The sequence below is a fragment of the Capra hircus genome, chromosome 2, assembly GCF_001704415.2.
Source record: "Capra hircus breed San Clemente chromosome 2, ASM170441v1, whole genome shotgun sequence".
In the NCBI taxonomy this organism is placed as follows: domain Eukaryota; kingdom Metazoa; phylum Chordata; class Mammalia; order Artiodactyla; family Bovidae; genus Capra; species Capra hircus.
Window position 1 is genome coordinate 7,145,377 of NC_030809.1, and position 19,627 is coordinate 7,165,003.

At 49.6% G+C, this 19,627-nt stretch overlaps 1 protein-coding gene across 4 annotated transcripts in view; it reads right to left on the reverse strand.

Moving 5' to 3' along the window:
- IL22RA1 (interleukin 22 receptor subunit alpha 1) overlaps nucleotides 8,097–19,627 on the reverse strand; it is a 29,817-nt gene continuing 18,286 nt past the window's right edge. For 3 of the 4 annotated variants that reach the window (XM_018055834.1, XM_018055813.1, XM_005676847.3), the window contains 3 exons: nucleotides 14,889–15,027; nucleotides 10,811–10,932; nucleotides 8,097–9,899 (listed from right to left, as the gene is read on the reverse strand). In XM_018055834.1, coding sequence (XP_017911323.1) covers nucleotides 8,946–9,899; nucleotides 10,811–10,932; nucleotides 14,889–15,027 — 1,215 coding nt within the window. In that variant the 3' untranslated portion in view covers nucleotides 8,097–8,945. The remainder of the gene's footprint in view (nucleotides 9,900–10,810; nucleotides 10,933–14,888; nucleotides 15,028–19,627) is intronic. The other variant, XM_018055820.1, reaches the window with a different exon arrangement.

A 19,627-nucleotide genomic window follows, 5' to 3' on the forward strand; every position in this document is an offset into this window, starting at 1 on the left:
TCAGGCCTGGGTGTATGGAAAATGGATCAGGGACAGCTTTCTCAGCTGCTGGGAGTTCTGCTCTGAATTCCTCCCCCGGCTCCCCCCAGTAACAGGTGCTTTGGGGAAGACACGCAGCTTCTCAGATCTGATTCCCCTTCTGAAAGTGGAGACAGCAAGGCTGGGCCCCCAGACATCAGGAAGACATGATGTGTGACTGGAAAAAGGACCCTTTAGTGCTCATAAGGTATCACTGCTAAAATAAAAGTGGGTTTCTTCTCGTCTCTATACCCCCACTCGGCACACAGCAGCTACTGACTGGCCCTGCTCGCCTATGGTGAGGGGCGTGAGGGTGTGAGTGTGTGTGTTTGTGTGAGGGTGTGTGTGCGTGTATGTGAGGGTGCACAGGTGTGTGTGAGAGTGTATGTGAGGGTGTGTGGGGTGTGTGTGATGGTGTGTGGGGGTGTGTGGGGTGTGTGTGTGAGGGTATGAAGTGTGTGTAGGTGTGCATAAAGGTGTGCAGTTGTGTGTGAGTGTGTGTGTGAGGGTGTCTGGGTGTGTGAGGGTATGAGGTGTGTGTGGGGTTGTGTGTGAGATTGTGTGTGGGCTGTGTGCGGGTATGAGGGTGTGTGTGTGGGTGTGTGGGATGTGTGTGAGGGTATGAGATGTGTGTGGAATGTGTGTGAGGGTGTGTGGGGTGTGTGTGTGGGTATGAGGGGGTGTGGGTGTGTGGGTGTGTGGGTGTGTGGGGTGTGTAGGAAGGTATGAGATGTGTGTGGGGATGTGTGTGATATTGTGTGTGGGCTGTGTGTGTGTGTGTGTGGTGTGTGAGGGTATGAAGTGTGTGTGGAATGTGTGTACGATTGTATATGGTATGTGTGTGAGGTTATGAGGTGTGTGTGAGAGTGTGTGGGCTGTGTGTGAGAGTATGAGGTGTGTGTGGAGTGTGTGTGAGTGTGTGCTGAGTGTGAGGGTATGAGGGTGTGTGTGGGCTGAGTGTGAGGGTGTGTGGGCTGAGTGTGAGGGTGTGTGGGCTGAGTGTGAGGGTGTGAGGGTGTGCGATGGCGTGTATGTGGTGGCCTGAGGGTGTGTGGGCTGTGTGTGAGGTGTGTGTGGAGTGTGTGTGACGGTGTGTGGGCTGAGTGTGAGGGTGTGAGGGTGTGCGATGGTGTGTGTGGGGTGGATGAGGCTATGTGGGCAGTCTGGGGGACGTGGCACAGGCAGCTGATGAGGGCAAGTCATTTCCTCCTTCCCCATCCAAAGTTCCCAAGCTTCCGGAGTGGCCACTGGGGAACTTTCTTCCGGACCTTTGCTCCTCCTCCCCGTCTCAATCCTCTCCCCTCACGGATATTCACACCTAGGCCTGCAGGGCACTAGGGAAGCAGAGGAGGAGAGAGAAAATGCTAGCCATTGGGATACAAGTCTCATCTAGGCGGGGAGACAGGCAGTTACAGCAGGGGGTGATCAGGAGGGGCGCCTGAGCCAGTCTCGGGATGCGCAGGTCTGGGAAGGCAGTGCTGGCTCCGCTCCAGAGACACAGCTCCCCGCCTGGCCTCTTCCTGGGGCCTCAGGGGCCCAGCAACGCTGAGCCTGTCATCTTTCCCAGTGCCCTGGGGACTCACTCCTCAGGGGAGAGAGACAGACAGACAGACAGACAGACAGACAGAACACACAAGTGAGCGCTTCAGCCAAAATCTCAGCCTCCTAAAAGGGAAATTTCTCGCAGGAATATAAATTGGTGCAGCCCCTATGGAAAATAATATGAAAGCTTCTCAAAAAAATTAAATAGAACTACTATATGATCCAGCAATTCCACTCCTGGCTACATATTTTAAAAATGAAAAGATTAATTAAAAATATGCACGAACCTCAATCTTCATAGCAGCGTTATTTACAATTGCCAAGATATGGAAGCAACCTAAGTGTCCATCAGCAGACGGATGGATAAAGAAGATATGGTAAGAATATACAATGGAATACTACTCAGCCAGAACAAAGAATGAAGTTTTGCTATTTGCAACAACATTGATGGACTTGGAGGATGTTACGCTAAGTGAAATAAGTCAGAAAGAGACAGACAAATACTGTATGGTCAGTTCAGTTCAGTCGCTCAGTTGTGTCCGACTCTTTGCGACCCCATGGACTGCAGCACGCCAGGCTTTCCTGTCCATCACCAACTCCTGGAGCTTGCTCAAACTCATGTCCATCGAGTCGGTGATGCCATCCAACCATCTCATCCTCTGTCGTCCCCTTCTCCTCCCGCCTTCAACTTTTCCCAGCATCAGGATCTTTTCTAATGAGTCAGTTCTTTGCATCAGGTGGCCAAAGTATTGGAGCTTCAGCTTCAGCATCAGTCCTTCCAATCATACTGTATGATATATCATCACTTATATATGAAATCTTAAAAATGAAATAAATGGGTGGACATAACAAAAAAGAAACAGACTCACAGATCTAGAGAACAAACTAGTGATTACACTGAGGAGAGAGGAAAGGGGACGGGGAAGATGAAGGCAGGGTATTAAGAGGTACAAACTATTGTGTATAAAATAAATAATGTACAAGGGCATATTGTACAACACAGAGAAGATACAATATTTTATAATAATTATAAATAGAATATAACCTTTAAAAATTGTGAATCACTATGTCATACACCTGAAACTTCTCTAATATTGTATACATAAACTATACCTCAACAAAAACATTAATATTAAAATAAAAAAATCTTAGTCTCCTGATCTTTTTGAAAACTCTTTCCTAAGCATTCTCCCTTCATCCCTGACTGCAGTGTTAAGAGCCCCTTTGGGGGGAGATCATTTGGCTGCTCTCTCTCCATTTGGCCTATTATACTGATCCAACTTAAGAAGGGATTTCCACATTTATGCGTTCACTGTGAGGAGTGAGTGTGAACCTGTATATAAAACCAAGAGGTGTGAGTTTCCAATCCAGCAGGAGACAGTCGTTTAAACTGGTTCTATAAACCCCTTTCCCCCAAAGCAGCCTGGTGGAGGAGCTACTGATCACTATGATCTTGAACAAGTTCTATGATCTTGAATAACTTCTAAATTATGATCTTGAACAAGTCACTAAGCCATTTTGGTTTTATTACCTGTACAATGGGATCAGTGATGCCTGCCTTGCAGTCTGATTGAAATGATTAAATCACGAAACTTGAAGCCTGTTGCACAGTCTACTGCCAATAACATTAAATGAGAGCTCCACCAATAACTTCGAGACTAAGAAAACAGAGAGCTTTCTCTGCCTTCCTTTGGGTGTCGTGTTCCCATGTAACCCTTTGCAGACCAAATCCCAGTGAGGCCCTCACTCTTCCTGGGGTGCCTTAATGTGAGCACAACCAAGCTTCAGGCCGTGAGGTAGAGCAGAGGTCAGACTTGGTGCTTTATGAACCTTGGTTTAAATACCAACCTCTGGCACCTGTACTTACGAATGGGGTGAACTTGGCCTCCTTTCTGGGCTGCTTCTCTATCTGCAAATTGTATGCAAGCTCTGAGACAACAGGAAATTGCCTGCCTATCTTGTTCATTGTATCCCCAGCCCCAAGAACAGTGCTGGTGTACACCCTGGTCTTTGATATATACTTGTTAAAAATGAATGAATGAATGCCTGTCTTGAAGAATGTTTACAAGATTTAAATCAGGTTAAAATGCATGAAATGCCTGGTATAATACTTAACTCATGGCTTATTGTTGTTTAATCGCTAAGTTGTGTCCAACTCTTTGTGGCCTCATGGATTGTAGCCTGCTAGGCTCCTCTGTCCATGGGATTTCCCAGGCAATAATACTGGAGTGGGTTTCCATTTCCTTCTCCAGAGGATCTTCCAGACCCGGGGACTGAACCTGTATCTCCTGCATTGCAAGCGGATTCTTTACCTCTGAAGCACCGGGGAGGCCCTCGCCCTCTGGGAAGTTCTAACCCATGGGTAGTGCTTCTTAAATACTTCATACCCTCTCCCCTTCCTTTTCCTTTTCATTGCCTTCTTTGGATTTATGAACATTAAGGATACTCATCTGAAGGTTATTTTTTTTGTAAATTAATTAATTTATTTTAACTGGAGGCTAATTACTTTACAGTATTGTAGTGGTTTTGGCCATACATTCACATGAATCAGCCATGGGTGTACATGTGTCCCCCCATTCTGAACCGCGCTCCCACCTCCTAATTTACCTGCCGACCACCCTGAACTGCCACAAGGGTTTCTGGGACCGCAACCAAACTGTCTTTGGCTGATGGCTCCACCTGGTGGCCAAGGGGAGAACTGTCTGGTCCAAAGCTTTCTCCCACCACTTCCTTCCGTCTGTGTCAGTCTGCCCTCCCTCCTCTGTTGCCCTCACACTTCAGTTAATTCCCATTACAGTCCATCTCATACTAACAGGTCAAAACGCATCTTCCTCGTGCCCCTTCCTCATTAGAGTGGGAAGGGAAAGCTGGCTCAAGCAGCTGAAGGGCTGAGTGGGCGTGGGGGTGGGAGGGTGGGGGATGGGGCTGGGGTCTCAGAGCTGTGTCCCTCTGTCCAGGCTGACACTCAGACTGGGGAGGGGCACAGAGGGATCCAGGCTTGCCCTGTGGGACCCTGGAGGAGCCCTCATCCCCAATGGCCCTGTTCTCTGGGTGGAAACTCAGGCAAACCACGTGCATTCCTGGGGTGGGGGGTTTGGGAGGCCAGGAGTCTTCAGATATCCCAGAGTGAAATACCTACCCTCCCCGCCCACCTTCTTTCAGCTCTCCACCCTCATCTGGGGGGTTAGATGGGGGTGGCTCTAGGGGGATATTTGAGACCAACGGATAAGAGAACTGTTGATATAATAGCATGGGTTCCTCCACTGGCCTAAGAGGAGTCACTAAAGGACTTTATTAAAAGCCTGATTCCCTAGGAGCTGTGGACCCAGCAGGTCTGGGCTGGAGCTGAGGAAGATGTATTTTTTGTAAGCTTCTCGAGGGCTTTTCATTGTGAAGCAAGTTTAGGAAACCTCACCTAAACCCCGGAGAAGGCAATGGCACCCCGCTCCAGTACTCTTGCCTGGAAAATCCCATGGATGGAGGAGCCTGATAGGCTGCAGTCCATGGGGTCTGTAAGAGTCGGACATGACTGAGTAACTTCACTTTCATGCATTGGAGAAGGAAATGGCAACCCACTCCAGTGTTCTTGCCTGGAGAATCCCAGGGACGGGGGAGCCTGGTGGGCTGCCGTCTATGGGGTCGTACAGAGTTGGACACGACTGAAGCAACATGGCAGTAGCAGCAGCAGCAGCACCTAAACCCTCTGAGCCACGTTTTCCTCCTTTGCAGAATATCATGATGCAGCCTATCAGGGCGGGTTAAGGGAAGAATGAGTCATCCAGAGCGGGAACTTCCCGACAGCGAGACTGAGTCCTTCCTCCTCTTACTACTCCTTGTCGGGCTCTGCTGGACTCTTACTCGTTTGCTTCTGGGCTGGGCTCTGCGTGACTTGGAGGCTGGTGACACCAGACTCACCTTTCTCTGGCCTGGGTGGGGCCAGGCTGCAGTGCGGTCAAGATCTAGGACACTCAGGAATGCCAGTGCCCCAGCCCAGCTCCGGGGCCTCGGACACTCTGCCCTCTAGCTGGTTCCAGCAGTGTCTGTAGCCTGAGTTTCCTGCCTGGCAGGCTGGAGACCTGAGAGGGGACAGAGCCTACTAGACGCAGGGCCAGGCTGAGGGGGGTCACAGGACTCAGGGACTCATGGACTGTAGGAACAACAGTTACCCCAGGGAGCTTAGAGAGCTTTGTGGCCTTGTGAATTGGAAGAGATGTTTACAGCTTTTAATTAAAACGTCTCTGACACCCTGACCCACTCACCTGGTGAGAAGAGTCCAGCTGGTAAGTTGGTTTTCATGACTAAACCAGGTGAGACCGTCAACCTTTGACCAAGTTCACCCCGAGTGACAGGAAGCAGGCTTGTTTGCAGTGTGGGGGCAGGAGCAATCATCAGGGCCAATGTAGCAGCTGTCGGGAGGAGAATGGGCCTGCCCACCCTCCGCCAGGGAGATACTGGGTCTAGACCAGTGACCCCGAAGAGATGTTAAATATTAATTACAGATAAGGATGGTGCTGCCTGGCGCTGTGCTGCAGGGAGGGGAGGGGTGAGGAACAGGAGGGGAGACGTGCTGGGCGCACAGAAGGGAGGGCATTGCCCACCCAGAAAGGGTCTCACCAGGGCAGCTGCACTTTGACCCTGTTGCTCAGCTATGTTCAGACAGGGCTTCAGGATGTTCAGAGGGGGATGGGGGCGCTGGCCCCTCAGGGTCCCCATGGGGCCCTCCCCTCCTTATATCCCTGGAGTCTCATCCTGCAAAGAATCCAAACTGCTGTGGGAAGTTCCTTCTCTTGATGAAGACAAAACATACTAGGTTGGGGGACTTCCCTGGTGGTCCGGTGGTTAAGACTTCCCCTTGCAATGCACAGGTTGTGGGTTCAATCCCTGTCCAGGGAGCTCAGATCCCACATGCCTCGTTGCCAAAACACCAAAACGTAAAACCAAAGCAATATTGTAACAAATTCAATAAAGAATTTAAAATAATGGTCTGCATACAAAGTTGTTTTTTTTTTTTTTTTTAGAAAAAGCGCGAATTTTAAACTCCAACTGTGTTGTAGCCTCAGCAGGGGCCCAGTAGGGAAGCCTCCTTCTTCTCCTTGGGCCTCTGTTTCCTCATCACAAGAATCACAGGAGATGCAGTGATACAAAGCATGTGACTGCATGCTGAAAGCTCAGATGAGAACCTGCTTTTATGGAGGAGCAGAGGCAGGGGCAGAACAGTGGGGTAGCCCTGCCCTGCCTCTGGGGAGACAGGTCCTCTGAGAAGGCTGCTGCCACCGCCAAAATAGCTTCCACCTAAGAGCTCAAGGCAGAAAGTGAAAAGGAACTAAAAAGCCTGTTGATGAAAGTGAAAGAGGAGAGTGAAAAAGTTGGCTTAAAGCTCAACATTCAGAAAACGAAAATCATGGCATCTGGTCCCATCACTTCATGGGAAATAGATGGGGAAACAGTGGAAACAGTGTCAGACTTTATTTTTTTGGGCTCCAAAATCACTGCAGATGATGATTGCAGCCATAAAATTAAAAGATGCTTACTCCTTGGAAGGAAAGTTATAACCAACCTAAATAGCATATTCAAAAGCAGAGACATTACTTTGCCAACAAAGGTCTGTCTAGTCAAGGCTATGGTTTTTCCAGTGGTCATGTATGGATGTGAGAGTTGGACTATAAAGAAGGCTGAGCGCCTAAGAATTGATGCTTTTGAACTGTGGTGTTGGAGAAGACTCTTGAGAGTCCCTTGGACTGCAAGGAGATCCAACCAGTTCAACCTAAAGGAGACCAGTCCTGGGTGTTCATTGGAGGGACTGAGGCTGAGGCTGAAACTCCAATACTTTGGCCACCTCATGTGGAGAGCTGACTCATTGGAAAAGACTCTGATGCTGGGAGGGATTGGGGGCAGGAGGAGAAGGGGATGACAGAGGATGAGATGGCTGGATGGCATCACTGACTCGATGAACGTGAGTTTGAGTGAACTTCAGGAGTTGGTGATGGACAGGGAGGCCTGGCGTGCTATGATTCATGGGATCGCAAAGAGTCGGACACGACTGAGCTATTGAACTGAACTGAACTGAACTGAGCTGAAGAGCTCAAGGAGGAGGTTCCATGTGTCTCCGGGCCCCTGTTTCCTCTGGTCCCTTCCCTGGCCTCCTCCTAGGCAGTCCAGCCCCTCTGGCTTGGCCTGGAGCAATTCTGAGGAAATCAAGATAATCTGATAAAATGCCTGATCCAAAATCAAACTGAATTGGGGGTTTAAAAAAAAAATTGCAATAGGAGACAGCTACTGGTTTACTGGGCACGGCCCATGTGCCAGGCGCTGTGAAACATATTTATTTATTTATTTATTTTTAATTTTATTTTTTTACTATACAATACTGTATTGGTTTTGCCATACATTGACATGAATCCACCACAGGTGTACATGAGTTCCCAACCCTGAACCAGACACGATTTAATCTCAGCCTCACCACAACCCCATGCGGTAGGTGTTACTATCCCCATCATACAGATGAGGAAACAGATTTCAAACAGCGATTCATTTGCTTGTAGCCACGCGGCCGGGAAGTGTTAAGGCTGGGGTTGGAACCCGGGTGGGCTGAACCCAAGGCTGAGTTTCCAAAGTTGTGAAGTAAGTACAGTTGTAGTTGTGTCTCCTTCAGGCGCCCCGTGGCCCGTGTTCCTTTCAAACCCCACTCCCAGGATAGGGTCTGGAACTCCTGCTGACAGACAGGGTTTCTGTGTTCTCCCTGCCTTGTGGGCCTGCACTTCACTTGGGGTCCAGCCTCCAGCGGAGGATGGAAGCTGAAACAGTGCAGTTTCAGGCAGTAGGCCTGGATGGGGCTGAGCCACAGGCCGCACTCGGCCCTGGAGTCTTGCCATCTCGCAGGTTGTTCTGGTTCTGCCCAGTCTGCTGCGAGGCGTCCCTTTTCAGGCTCCTTTTTCCCTTATTCGGGGAATCACAGAGGAGGCAGAGACCTCAGTCTGCTGAACCAGACTACGAAACTGGCCAGGAAAGGAATGAAGAGGGGTAGGCTCCAGGAGAAGTCTGTATCCAGTATATTAGGAGCTGGGGCCCTGCACCTCTGGGAGGTCTCCTCGCATCAACTCCCTCTCTCTGACTGTCCTGCCCTGCAGAGCTCGGCGTGCTCAAGCTCATTTTCACATGATACACCTCTGAAACTGGCTGGAGCTCTTCTCACGTCTTTTTTGCTCCAAAGGGATCTCAGCCTAGGCAAGGGTCCAGCCTCCTTCTCTGCTGGTTCCTCGAGGGCACCCACCTGGGGAGGGGCTGCAGAGTGCGCAGCGTCCCTGGATACAGGAGTGAAGGCCAAGGATGTGAGCTGAGGGGGTGGTGGGGACAGGAGGAAGCCCCAGGCCTGCCCTGTTCTCTGCTCAGGACTCCCACTGCACGGTTAGGGCCAGGCCTCGGAACAGAGAGTCCAGCTCCGTGGGCGACTCCAGGTCTGGGGCCTGAAGACCTGGGCTCTCGGCCTCAGTCTTGGATGCCGGATCCTCATCACTGGGACACACGAGAGACTCCAGCAGGCCCCGGGGACTTGGACCCTCATCTGTGGGGGAACATGGGAGGGAAGGAGTCTGCAAAGGGAGGCACCCGGGGTGGCCCTCGATCTGGACAGAGGAGAGGAGGGGCAAGTGGCCCTTTAGGGAGCTTCGTGTTCCTGGCTCCCTTTGGCCTATGGTATCAGAGTCAGAGTCTGAGTCGGTGTGAACCCCTAGGTGCTGGTGGGAGGATTTTGCTTCTTGGGGGTCCTCCATGGCCAGGGGTGTCACCTCCTGTAGTGAAAGGCCACCTGGGCTGCAGCTTCCAGCTGGCACCTCTTTCTGGAGCTGCCCCTTAGTTCCAAGGTGTTTTGGACCAAAGCGTGTCACAGGTGGGGAGTCTCTCCCAGACTCTTCCCCGCACATCCCGTAGGAAGGAGGCCAGCTGTCTGGGGTGGCCTGCGGGGTGTAGGAAGGAAGCTGGGCCTCTGAGACAGCCTGAGGAGTGTAGGAGGGCGGTTTAGCTTCCAGGGTTCCCTGAGGTGCATAGGATGAGGGCCTGCCCTCGGGAGCAGCCTGGGGGGCATAGGACAGCATGGGGAGTGCCTGGTGAGGTGGTCCTCCAGAGGGCCGGAGGATGGGGAGGTCTGGCTGCCCAAGGTAGGCAACCTCAGGCAGGCCGTGCCGCGGTGGGTGTCCCAGGGGCTCCGTGGGGTCGGAGACCTTGACTTTGGAGTACTGGACAGGCTGGGCCAGACTGCCGGAGCTGCTGAGGTTGAAGACGGGGATCAGGGTGTGCTCCTGGATGAACTGCAGAGGGTGGAAGGGCAGGATGTGTTGGACATCCTAGGCAGGGAGAACAGCATGCCCGTTAGAGTGCCTTCTCAGCCCCCCGCCCTTGAGGATGCCGTGGGCGCCGCGGTCCTCCCCAGGGGTGGGGGCGAGGGCAAAGGTAGACCGCCTGAGGGCTTTTCCAAGATCCATAAGCCCTGCCTTCTTTCCCAGGGATTTCTCTAAGTGCTGGGGCCTCTGTGAAGGAACAGAGCTCTGGCCGTGTTAGCTGAGGGCCACTGCCTGAGTCTGGCTTGGCCAGGGAGAGTGGTGAGTCAGGCTGTGATTTCTCCAGGAGGTGGGTATTCTGGAAGGAGTTGACTCAGATTTGGGATGACCTTGGGTGATGCTCCCCAGGAGGTGCTTCAACTGCTCTTCAGCTCCCGAAGGGCCTCATGGAGGGAGAAAGGAGGGGAAGCGAGGGGGAAAGCGGAGGCCAGGAGAGTTTTCAGGAAATGGCTCAGATGGGCTTTGACTTGGAGAGACCGATGGGTCCGACTCCTCCAGCCCCAGACTGTCCAGGCTCTGCAGCGGGCAGAGACGCCATGCTGGGGGCCAGACTCGGGCTGCTGATACGACACGTGTGGTTTGCTAAGGCTTAATTTAGAAAACTTAGTTGCCAAGACTTGAAACGTGGGAGAGTTCACATTACCATCTGAACTTCTGACTTCATTGGTAAAAAATGCAAAGATGTGGCCACACTGGGCTTGCGATCCCAGGTGGCAGAGCCTGTCTGGGCTGCCCATTCAGACAGGGCACGTGTCCCCTTGAAAACGACATGGCTTTTCTGTTCCACGCCTTCTCTTCCTGATCCCCTAGCTCTTGTCAGTCCACCCCAGGGGCTGCCAGCCACGTCTCTAGGTTGCCGGGAGAAGCAAAGAGCTGGGGGTCCCTGAGCCCATGCCCTCCCAGGGGCCCCTGCTCACCAGGGATCTGGGAGGTGGAGGCGGCTTGGTGATGTATCTGTAGCTCAGGTAGCAGAGCCCTGCGACCAGGAAGCCCATGGAGAACAGGAAGGCGCCAGAGAAGGAGTAGGTCCATGTCCGATCTGGGTCAATGAGAGGCAGAGCAGGAAGGCTGAGGCTGTCAGTGTGGGTGCTGGCAACTCAGGCCTCGACCCCCAACCCCACCTCTCGGGACAGGCTTGGGAAGGCCTCTTCTACTCCCAAGACTTACGGGGCCGGGGCGAGGGCACAAATGGAGGGCCACACACCATATGTCTAAATATTAAGAATTTATAAATTGTGTTCTTGCATTGTTAAGTAAAATATGTTCTGTGCCCCCTCCTTGACAAATATACTTTTCATAACAACCTGGAAGGCTTGCAGCTTGCTTCTTGGACTCCTCGGGGTGCAGAGTGGAAAGAAGGAAGTGCAGGGGGGAGTTCCTGCAAGCCCAGCCTGGCTCCAGTCCACCCTGCCAGGGGCCTCATGCACAAGGATATGGGCTCATGGTCAAGTTCATCCAAGGCCCATACAATGCCCGTCCTTTGGCCACCCTTTGGGCCACGGGCTTGTCCTCTGGAAGAAAGACCCAAGGAGGAGACCTGCCGAGACTGGACACAGGCTCCGGCCATTGATGCAGGGAATTTCGAGGCTCTCAGAGTCCATGGGATCTGCCCTCTTGGACTTAAGGACCCTTCATCTTGTGGGGAGGGCCATGTCCAGGGCAGGGCTGGAGCAGGACCTTACAAGGGCCCCTCTTGTCTGGGTCTAAGGGAAGTCCTGCCTTTCTGGTGGGGGCTTGGGAAAGAGGCAAAGGGAGGGGGGATGGACAGTGAGAGGGGCCTGGCTTGCCCACATCTCAGTCAAGATCTGAGCTGGGTATTGGGAAAACCTCACTCAGGAGGGAGCCTGGGAGGCATCACCCTTTCTAAAGCAGAAGGAGAGGACAGATGAGGGCTTTAGTGCTGAGCCTCCTCCCTACAGTCCTGTGTCTTTGGAATGGGTGCCTGCAGCCAGTTCTTGGCATGACACACTTCCTGTCACCAACCCAAGTGGGACTGGAAAGTAGCTTGGTAAAGAAGAGGTAGCTGGGGTTTTCATTAAAACTGGTGATTTGGGACTTCTCTGGTGATCTAGCGGTTGAGAAGCCATCTCCAATACAGGGAACGCTGGTTTGATCCCTGGTTGGAACACTCAGCTCCCACATGCTGCAGGACACTAAACCACTGTGGCACCGCGAAAGAAAGCCTGCGCGCTACAGCGAGGCCCCAGTGCAGCCAAGACAGCCAGCAGAAGGCTGGAGATCGGGATTAGCCAGCGGTCTTGGCTTTCCAAGTCACCCTCCTTCGGTTCCTGGCCCCTGTGTGGCTTCAGCTTGGGCGATCATCAGTTGCCAGCGACCTTGGCAATGACTGTGAACCCTGGGAATTGTTGGAGACTTTACTTCCAGCCCTCTCCTTACTCCTTCCCAAGCCCCTGTGGCGTGGACCTCTCTGGGTAGCTTCACACTTGAGTGATACCCTGTCCCCTGCCACGTGACACTCCCATCACTCTACTGGGGAGAGGACAGGAGCCACATGTTTCTACACGACATGCCTAACGTGACCAGAAAACTGCAGCTCCCCGTACCAGGACAGGGACTTGGAACATTTCTGCCATCTCACTCATGGAGAAGTAGGAAGACAATACAGAAACAGCACTGGAAAGTGGGGAATTAGAGGTCGGGTTCAGTCGCTGATGTGCTGAGCCTACTCTCTTCTGCATGACCCTCTCCGGTCTAAGATTTATTATTAATAATAACAGTAGCCAGCGATGACCGAACTCTTACTACATGCCAGGCACTGTGTAGAGTGCTCTACCAGTGCCATCCTACCAAACAGATGGTTCTGTATGGCCCCTCCTTAAAGATAATGAAGCTGAGTCTCAGAGAGGTTGGGTGACTTGAACAAGGTCCACAGCTACTCAGTGGCGAAGCCAGGGTTGACATGTGTAACTCCAAAGCTCATCCTCACAGCTGCTACACAATGATACCTTTGTTTCCTTGTCTATTCAATTAAGATATGGGGTGAGCTGACCCTTAGACCCCTTTCCAGCATCAGGATGCTGGGATGATGGTCCAGACATTCGGAGAGGTGGATAAAGGAGGGGTCCTGGGCTCTGGGGTAAGACAGACTCCTGGATACAGGGTCAGGGCAGGATGTTTCATCCTGAAACGGAAGTAAGAGGAATAAATGTACAGTAGAGAGGACTGGCTCTAAACGAAATTGCAGAGTGGTGGTTAGAGCCCAGTCTTCAAAATCAGATGAACCTAGTTAGGTTCACTGACCAGCTGTGTGATCATGGGCGAGTTGCTTAACTTCTCAGAGGCAGAGATCCCCCTCTGTAAAATAGGGATGAGGTAACCCAACTTGCCAGATTGTTGTAAGGATTCAATGAGATGATATATGTAAAGTATTTTGCACAGTGTTTGGCACTAGAGTAGGTACTTAATAAATGGTAGGACTTCTTATTAATATTCTTGATTACCCTGGGTTGGGAAGATCCCCTGGAGCAGGAAATGGCAACCCACTCCAGTATCCTTGCCTGGAAAATCTCATGGACAGTGGAGCCTGGTGGGCTGCAGTCCACGGGGTCGCAAAGAGTTGGGCATGACTGAGCGACGAATATTATAAAGGATAAGGCACCTTCTATATGTCACCAAGAACCAGTCACCAAAAAGTATGACTCATATAAAAGCAGCTACAGTCTTAGAAGAAAACGATATCATGAGTTAGATCATGTAGGATATGGACCGATCAGAAGGATATGGTGGAGTGGTCTGCAAGCTGTCAGTAAGCAAGGGGACAGGGGCGAGCCAGGAATGGAGGAGATTGATCCAGTAGGGTCCGAGGAGAGGGTCCCAAATCATATATATACTCCTAGCTCAGTGCCTGTGACATGGGTTTCCTTTATCTAGTTCTTCCGTTGCCAAGTTCTACTCTGGTCTTCGTCTGGCCCTTTCCCCAGGAAGGGCACACCCCCTGCAAGTGGCCGGTGCTGGCTGGCCCGCCACGCGTAACTTCCCATGAAAACAAAAGCACTGGGACTCGGGTAGAGAAGTCAATCTCTTACAGACTCTTGGAGAAACCGTTGAGTTGATTTTCTGAACAAAGCTGAGGACCAGAACCTAACCGATGATGATTCTACCAAGCTGCAGTTAGACCTTTGGGGCCAGCCTCTAAGCTGCCTGGCCTCTATCCCTCAGAACAGAAATCACCTACTGACATCATTAACCTAAAGATGATGACTAGGGTGGAAACTGTTTTCCAAATCCATCCAACCGAGGGGTATCGCTTTCATCCTCTAAACTTACAGCATTACATTTCTATCTCTATGAAAATAAACACAAATAAAAATATCACGATGCTCACAATGAGAGTCGAGTTTCAATGTGCTGGAGGAAAGGAACACGGGACGCCACCTCCTTGAGCCAGTGACTCAAAACTATTTCTATAGAAGCGTAGTAATGAGAGTGTCTTCCCTGGTATTAGGCCTCGTTCTGTCTGTCACCACCTGTGCAATTTGGGGCAAGTTACTTAACCACTCTGTGCCTCAGCTTTCTCAGTGGAACCAAGATGCTTCATAGATAGCTCATGAGAACTGTGTTTGGTAGTGTCTGGTCCCTGGCTGGTACTGCAGAAATGCTATTATAATCACTGCTATTTTCATTTGACCTGGGAAGGTAATGAGGGATCTTTTAATCTTTTCTGCTCTCCCATCAGCAGATTATTTCCCAGGATGTCTCACTTGAGTTAATATAAAGTTGAATTTGCTTTGCCAGGATACGCATGCAGTTTGCCAGAGAGAGGAAATTCAGATGAAGGCTGGAGGGTGGAGAGTAAACATTTGCTATGATAACCCACCAGCTAACTCATTTATGGATAAACAAAGATTGACTTTAATAATACACTGATCATCCTTCTGTGTGTGTGTTTTTAAAGAGCATGTTCAAGCCTCACCTGGGTTATCGGGAGGAAGGAATTCAGCAGTCCCACCTCCCTCTGGCTTCAGCAGAACTTACCTGGCAGCGTCTTCACTTGGCACTCGTAGGGAGCGCTCTCCTTGAACAAGTTTGGAATACAAATCATGACGGTCCCATGGAACTCCGTGTCAGGGGTCAGGCCGAAAAACTCAAATTTTCTCTGCTTCCTTTCAAAGTGCTGAATTTGACAGAGAACGCAGAGCAACATCTCTTATACACCAACCTCCATAAGGAGCCTGCTTACAGCTCCACCAGGGTCTTTGCACTTAGTAAAATGGCACGACCAGCTGCCCAAACCACACACTGGTAGCTCAGTCTGCAGCGCTCCATTCCCAGTCCCCTAACTTCTGGTTTCTCCCTAAAGCCAGTGAGTTGCAAGCTCAGTGTACTTTCACTTGGAACAGTGTCTGGCATTTAGTATGCACTCTATAAATATCAGGTGCTGTTATATTACCACTGTCAGGGTGGCACCACCACCACTGGCACCAACACCACCACAATCACTGTCACCAACACCATCACCATCGTGACCACCAGGACCACCACCACCACGACCACCACCATCACCACCACCACCATCACTATAAAGGACAGAAATGGTACGGACCTAACAGAAACAGAAGATATTAAGAAGAGGTGGCAAGAATACACAGAAGAACTGTACAAAAACAGATCTTCATGACCTGGATAATCACAATGGTGTGATCACTCATTTAGAGCCAGACATCCTGGAATGTGAAGTCAAGTGGGCCTTAGAAAGCATCACTACGAACAAAGCTAGTGGAGGTGATGGAATTCCAGTTGAACTGTTTCAAATCCTGAAAGATGATGCTGTCAAAGTGCTGCACTCAATATGCCAGCAAATTTGGAAAACTCAGCAGTGGTCACAGGACTAGAAAAGGTCAGTTTTCATGCCAATCCCAAAGACAGGCAATGCCAAAGAATGCTCAAGCTACCGCACAATTGCACTCATCTCACATGCTAGTAAAGTAATGCTCAAAATTCTCCAAGCCAGGCTTCAGCAATACGTGATCCATGAACTTCCAGATGTTCAAGCTGATTTTAGAAAAGGCAGAGGAACAGAGATCAAATTGCCAACATCTGCTGGATCATGGAAAAAGCAAGAGAGTTCCAGAAAAATGTCTATTTCTGCTTTATTGACTATGCCAAAGCCTTTGACTGTGTGGATCACAATAAACTGGAAAATTCTGAAAGAGATGGGAATACCAGACTACCTCACCTGCCTCTTGAGAAACTTATATGCAGGTCAGGAAGCAACAGTTCAAACTGGACATGGAACAACAGACTGGTTCCAAATAGGAAAAGGAGTGCGTCAGGGCTGTATATTGTCACCCTGCTTATTTAACTTCTATGCAGAGTACATCATGAGAAATGCTGGACTGGAAGAAACACAAGCTGGAATCAAGATTGCCGGGAGAAATATCAATAACCTCAGATATGCAGATGACACCACCCTTATGGCAGAAAGTGAAGAGGAACTAAAAAGCCTCTTGATGAAAGTGAAAGAGGAGAGTGAAAAAGTTGGCTTAAAGCTCAACATTCAGAAAACGAAGATCATGGCATCTGGTCCCATCACTTCATGGGAAATAGATGGGGAAACAATGGAAACAGTGTCAGACTTTATTTTGGGGGGCTCCAAAATCACTGCAGATGGTGATTGCAGCCATAAAATTAAAAGATGCTTACTCCTTGGAAGGAAAGTTATGACCAACCTAGGCAGCATATTCAAAAGCAGAGACATTACTTTGCCAAAAAAGGTCTGTCTAGTCAAGGCTATGGTTTTTCCTGTGGTCATGTGTGGATATGAGAGTTGGGCTGTGAATAAAGCTGAGCGCCGAAGAATTGACGCTTTTGAACTGTGGTGTTGGAGAAGACTCTTGAGAGTCCCTTGGACTGCAAGGAGATCCAACCAGTTCATCCTAAAGGAGACCAGTCCTGGGATTTCTTTGGAAGGACTGATGCTGAGGCTGAAACTTCAATACTTTGGTCACTTCATGCAAAGAGTTGACTCATTGGAAAAGACCCTGATGCTGGGAGGGATTGAGGGCAGGAGGAGAAGGGGACGACAGGGGATGAGACGGCTGGATGGCATCACCGACTCAATGGACACGAGTCTGAGTGAACTCCTGGAGTTGGTAATGGACAGGGAGGCCTGGCGTGCTGCGATTCATGGGGTCGCAAAGAGTCGGACACGACTGAGCAACTGAACTGAACTGAACTGAGCCACCACCACCATCACCACCATCATCACCCTCACCTCTCCATTCTTCCTTCTTCTAGTTCTCCTTTTCCTCCTTTTTTTTTTTTAAATAAATTAACAAAACCCTTTGACTGTCCATCAGTCCCTTATCTCCTCATTGCTTCTGTCTTGCCTGGACCTCAGTATGATTGCCCTGGACTCTTGCAGCGACCTCCTTACTGGTCTCCAGTCTCTGGTCTCGGCCCTTCCACTTCCAAATTTAACCTGTGTCACAGTGATCTCTCTAAACAATCTATATAATTGCAAAGCTCCTCTATTCAAAATCCTTGATGGTCTAGGTCATATTACAGAGTGAAAAACCCTGGTCCCTGCCCACCTTGTTCATTCATCTCTCCTTACAGCTCACCTAAGTGTTGTTTTTCTGAAAGTTTCACTCTTCATCTATTTTTTTTTCTTCTTCCATGTATTTTTGGTGGATTTTTTCTTGATCTGTGGCTCCTGTGATCACCAATGTGTGGATAACCCCCAAACTGATCTCAGTGAGATCTATGGAATTCCTGGGGCACACTGCCAGCTCTCTCCTTAACATCTGTGGCCTTCTCTAACTTCACATGTCTAAATATCCTGATCTCCTCTCTCTGGGGTCTTTCCCATCCCCAACCCCAAACTGGCAACTGTATTTGATTCCCTAGTTCAGTTCAGTTCAGTCACTCAGTGATGTCTGACTCTTTGAGACTCCATGGACTGCAGCACACCAGGCTTCCCTGTCCATCACCAAGTCCCGGAGCTTACTTAAACTCATTTCCATCGAGTTGGTGATGCCATCCAACCATCTCATCCTCTGTAGTCCCCTTCTCCTGTCTTCAATTTGTTAATAATGTCTTTCTTGTTCTAATGTCCAAAGCATAAACCTTAAAGCCATTTTTCAACAAATGCTCTGTCATATCCTTTGTATATAATTGCCCTGAAACAATCCATGAACTTTTCTTTTAAGGTCTAGGACCTAAGTTCTTGGGAGTTTAAAGGCTAAGACGTTTCTTCTTTGGTTCTTTGCCTTTCAGCTATGCCTTCCCTTTTCCAGGCACGTGGTGGCCAAGGTTTAGGGTATTTATGGTTTTTCTTTTGAAGGGGTGAAGAAGTGCATATATGGATTTAACAACTTTTTATTTTATGGAACTCATATGGTTGAAATGATCATGTGATACAATTCCAGTAGAGTTTTCAAGGTCCAAAGAGTCCTTCCTTCCCCCGTTTTTTATTGCTTCCATCCTGGTTCAGGCCCTCAACATATCCAGCATGTACCATTGCAGTAGCCTTCTGATTTCCCACCCTGATCACTCTTTCATTTCTATGTTTGATCTCTCTTCTTTCTCAGTAATTTACAGCTTCTATTGGACCAGTCTTCCCTAAAATAACAACTATAAATTCTGGTCAAAATGAAAATTACTTTTACGTATTGGAAAGTACGTAAAGCAGGCAGATACTGGAGAAAGGCGGAAGGGGTAGCATTGAATGAATTTCTCTCTCTCTTTAGTATCTTTGGGCCTGAAGACAGGACCCCATTTATACCCTCTGGGATGGGTAACAGCTAGATAAAACCTTGTGATCTTACCAATTTCAATAACCAGAAGACAGAGTTTAGGGCAATCATGAACTTTGGAAAGTGCAGGGAGAAACCACAGATAGGACAAGTTCCTAGACAGGGAGGCCTGAATTCTATGAATAAACTTTGTCCAAATTCTTGGCTGATACCTTAAGTATGCACTAATGAAGCAGACTCCAAGCAGTCCAGGTAAGGTTTAAACTGAACATTACACAGCTGAGATTTTGGAGCTTGAAGTTCAGCCAAATTAAGCATCTAGTAAGGGATGGAAGAGCCTGGTGGGCTGCGGTCCATGGGGTTGTGAACAGTCGGACACGACTGAGCGACTTCACTTTCACTTTTCACTTTCATGCATTGGAGAAGGAAATGGCAACCCACTCCAGTATTCTTGCCTGGAGAATCCCAGGGATGGCGGAGCCTGGTGGGCTGCTGTCTATGGGGTTGCACAGAGTCGGACACGACTGAAGCGACTTAGCAGCAGCAGTAGCAAGACAAATAAAAATCAGTATTCTTTGTAGGAACATAAGAGAACCCAGTCCTTTCAACATATCATTCACAATTTCTGGGATGCTTTCCAAAATTTTTAGGCATATAAACAGGAGAAAATGTAATCCATACTCAAGAGAAAAGACAGTTAGTTATGACTTACCCCCAAGATAACCAAAATGTTTGTATTAGCAGACAATGATTTTAAAGTCAGTTCAGTCACTCAGCTGTGTCCGTTCTTTGTGACCCCATGGACTGCAACACACCAGGCTTCCCTGTCCATCACCAACTCCAGGAGCTGGCTCAAACTCATGTCCATCAAGTCAGTGATGCGATCCAACCATCTCATACCCTGTCGTCCCCTTGTCTTCCCTCCTTCAATCTTTCCCAGCATTAGGGTCTTTTCCAATGAGTCAGTTCTTCACATTAGGTGGCCAAAGTATTGGAGCTTCAGTTTCAGCATCAGTC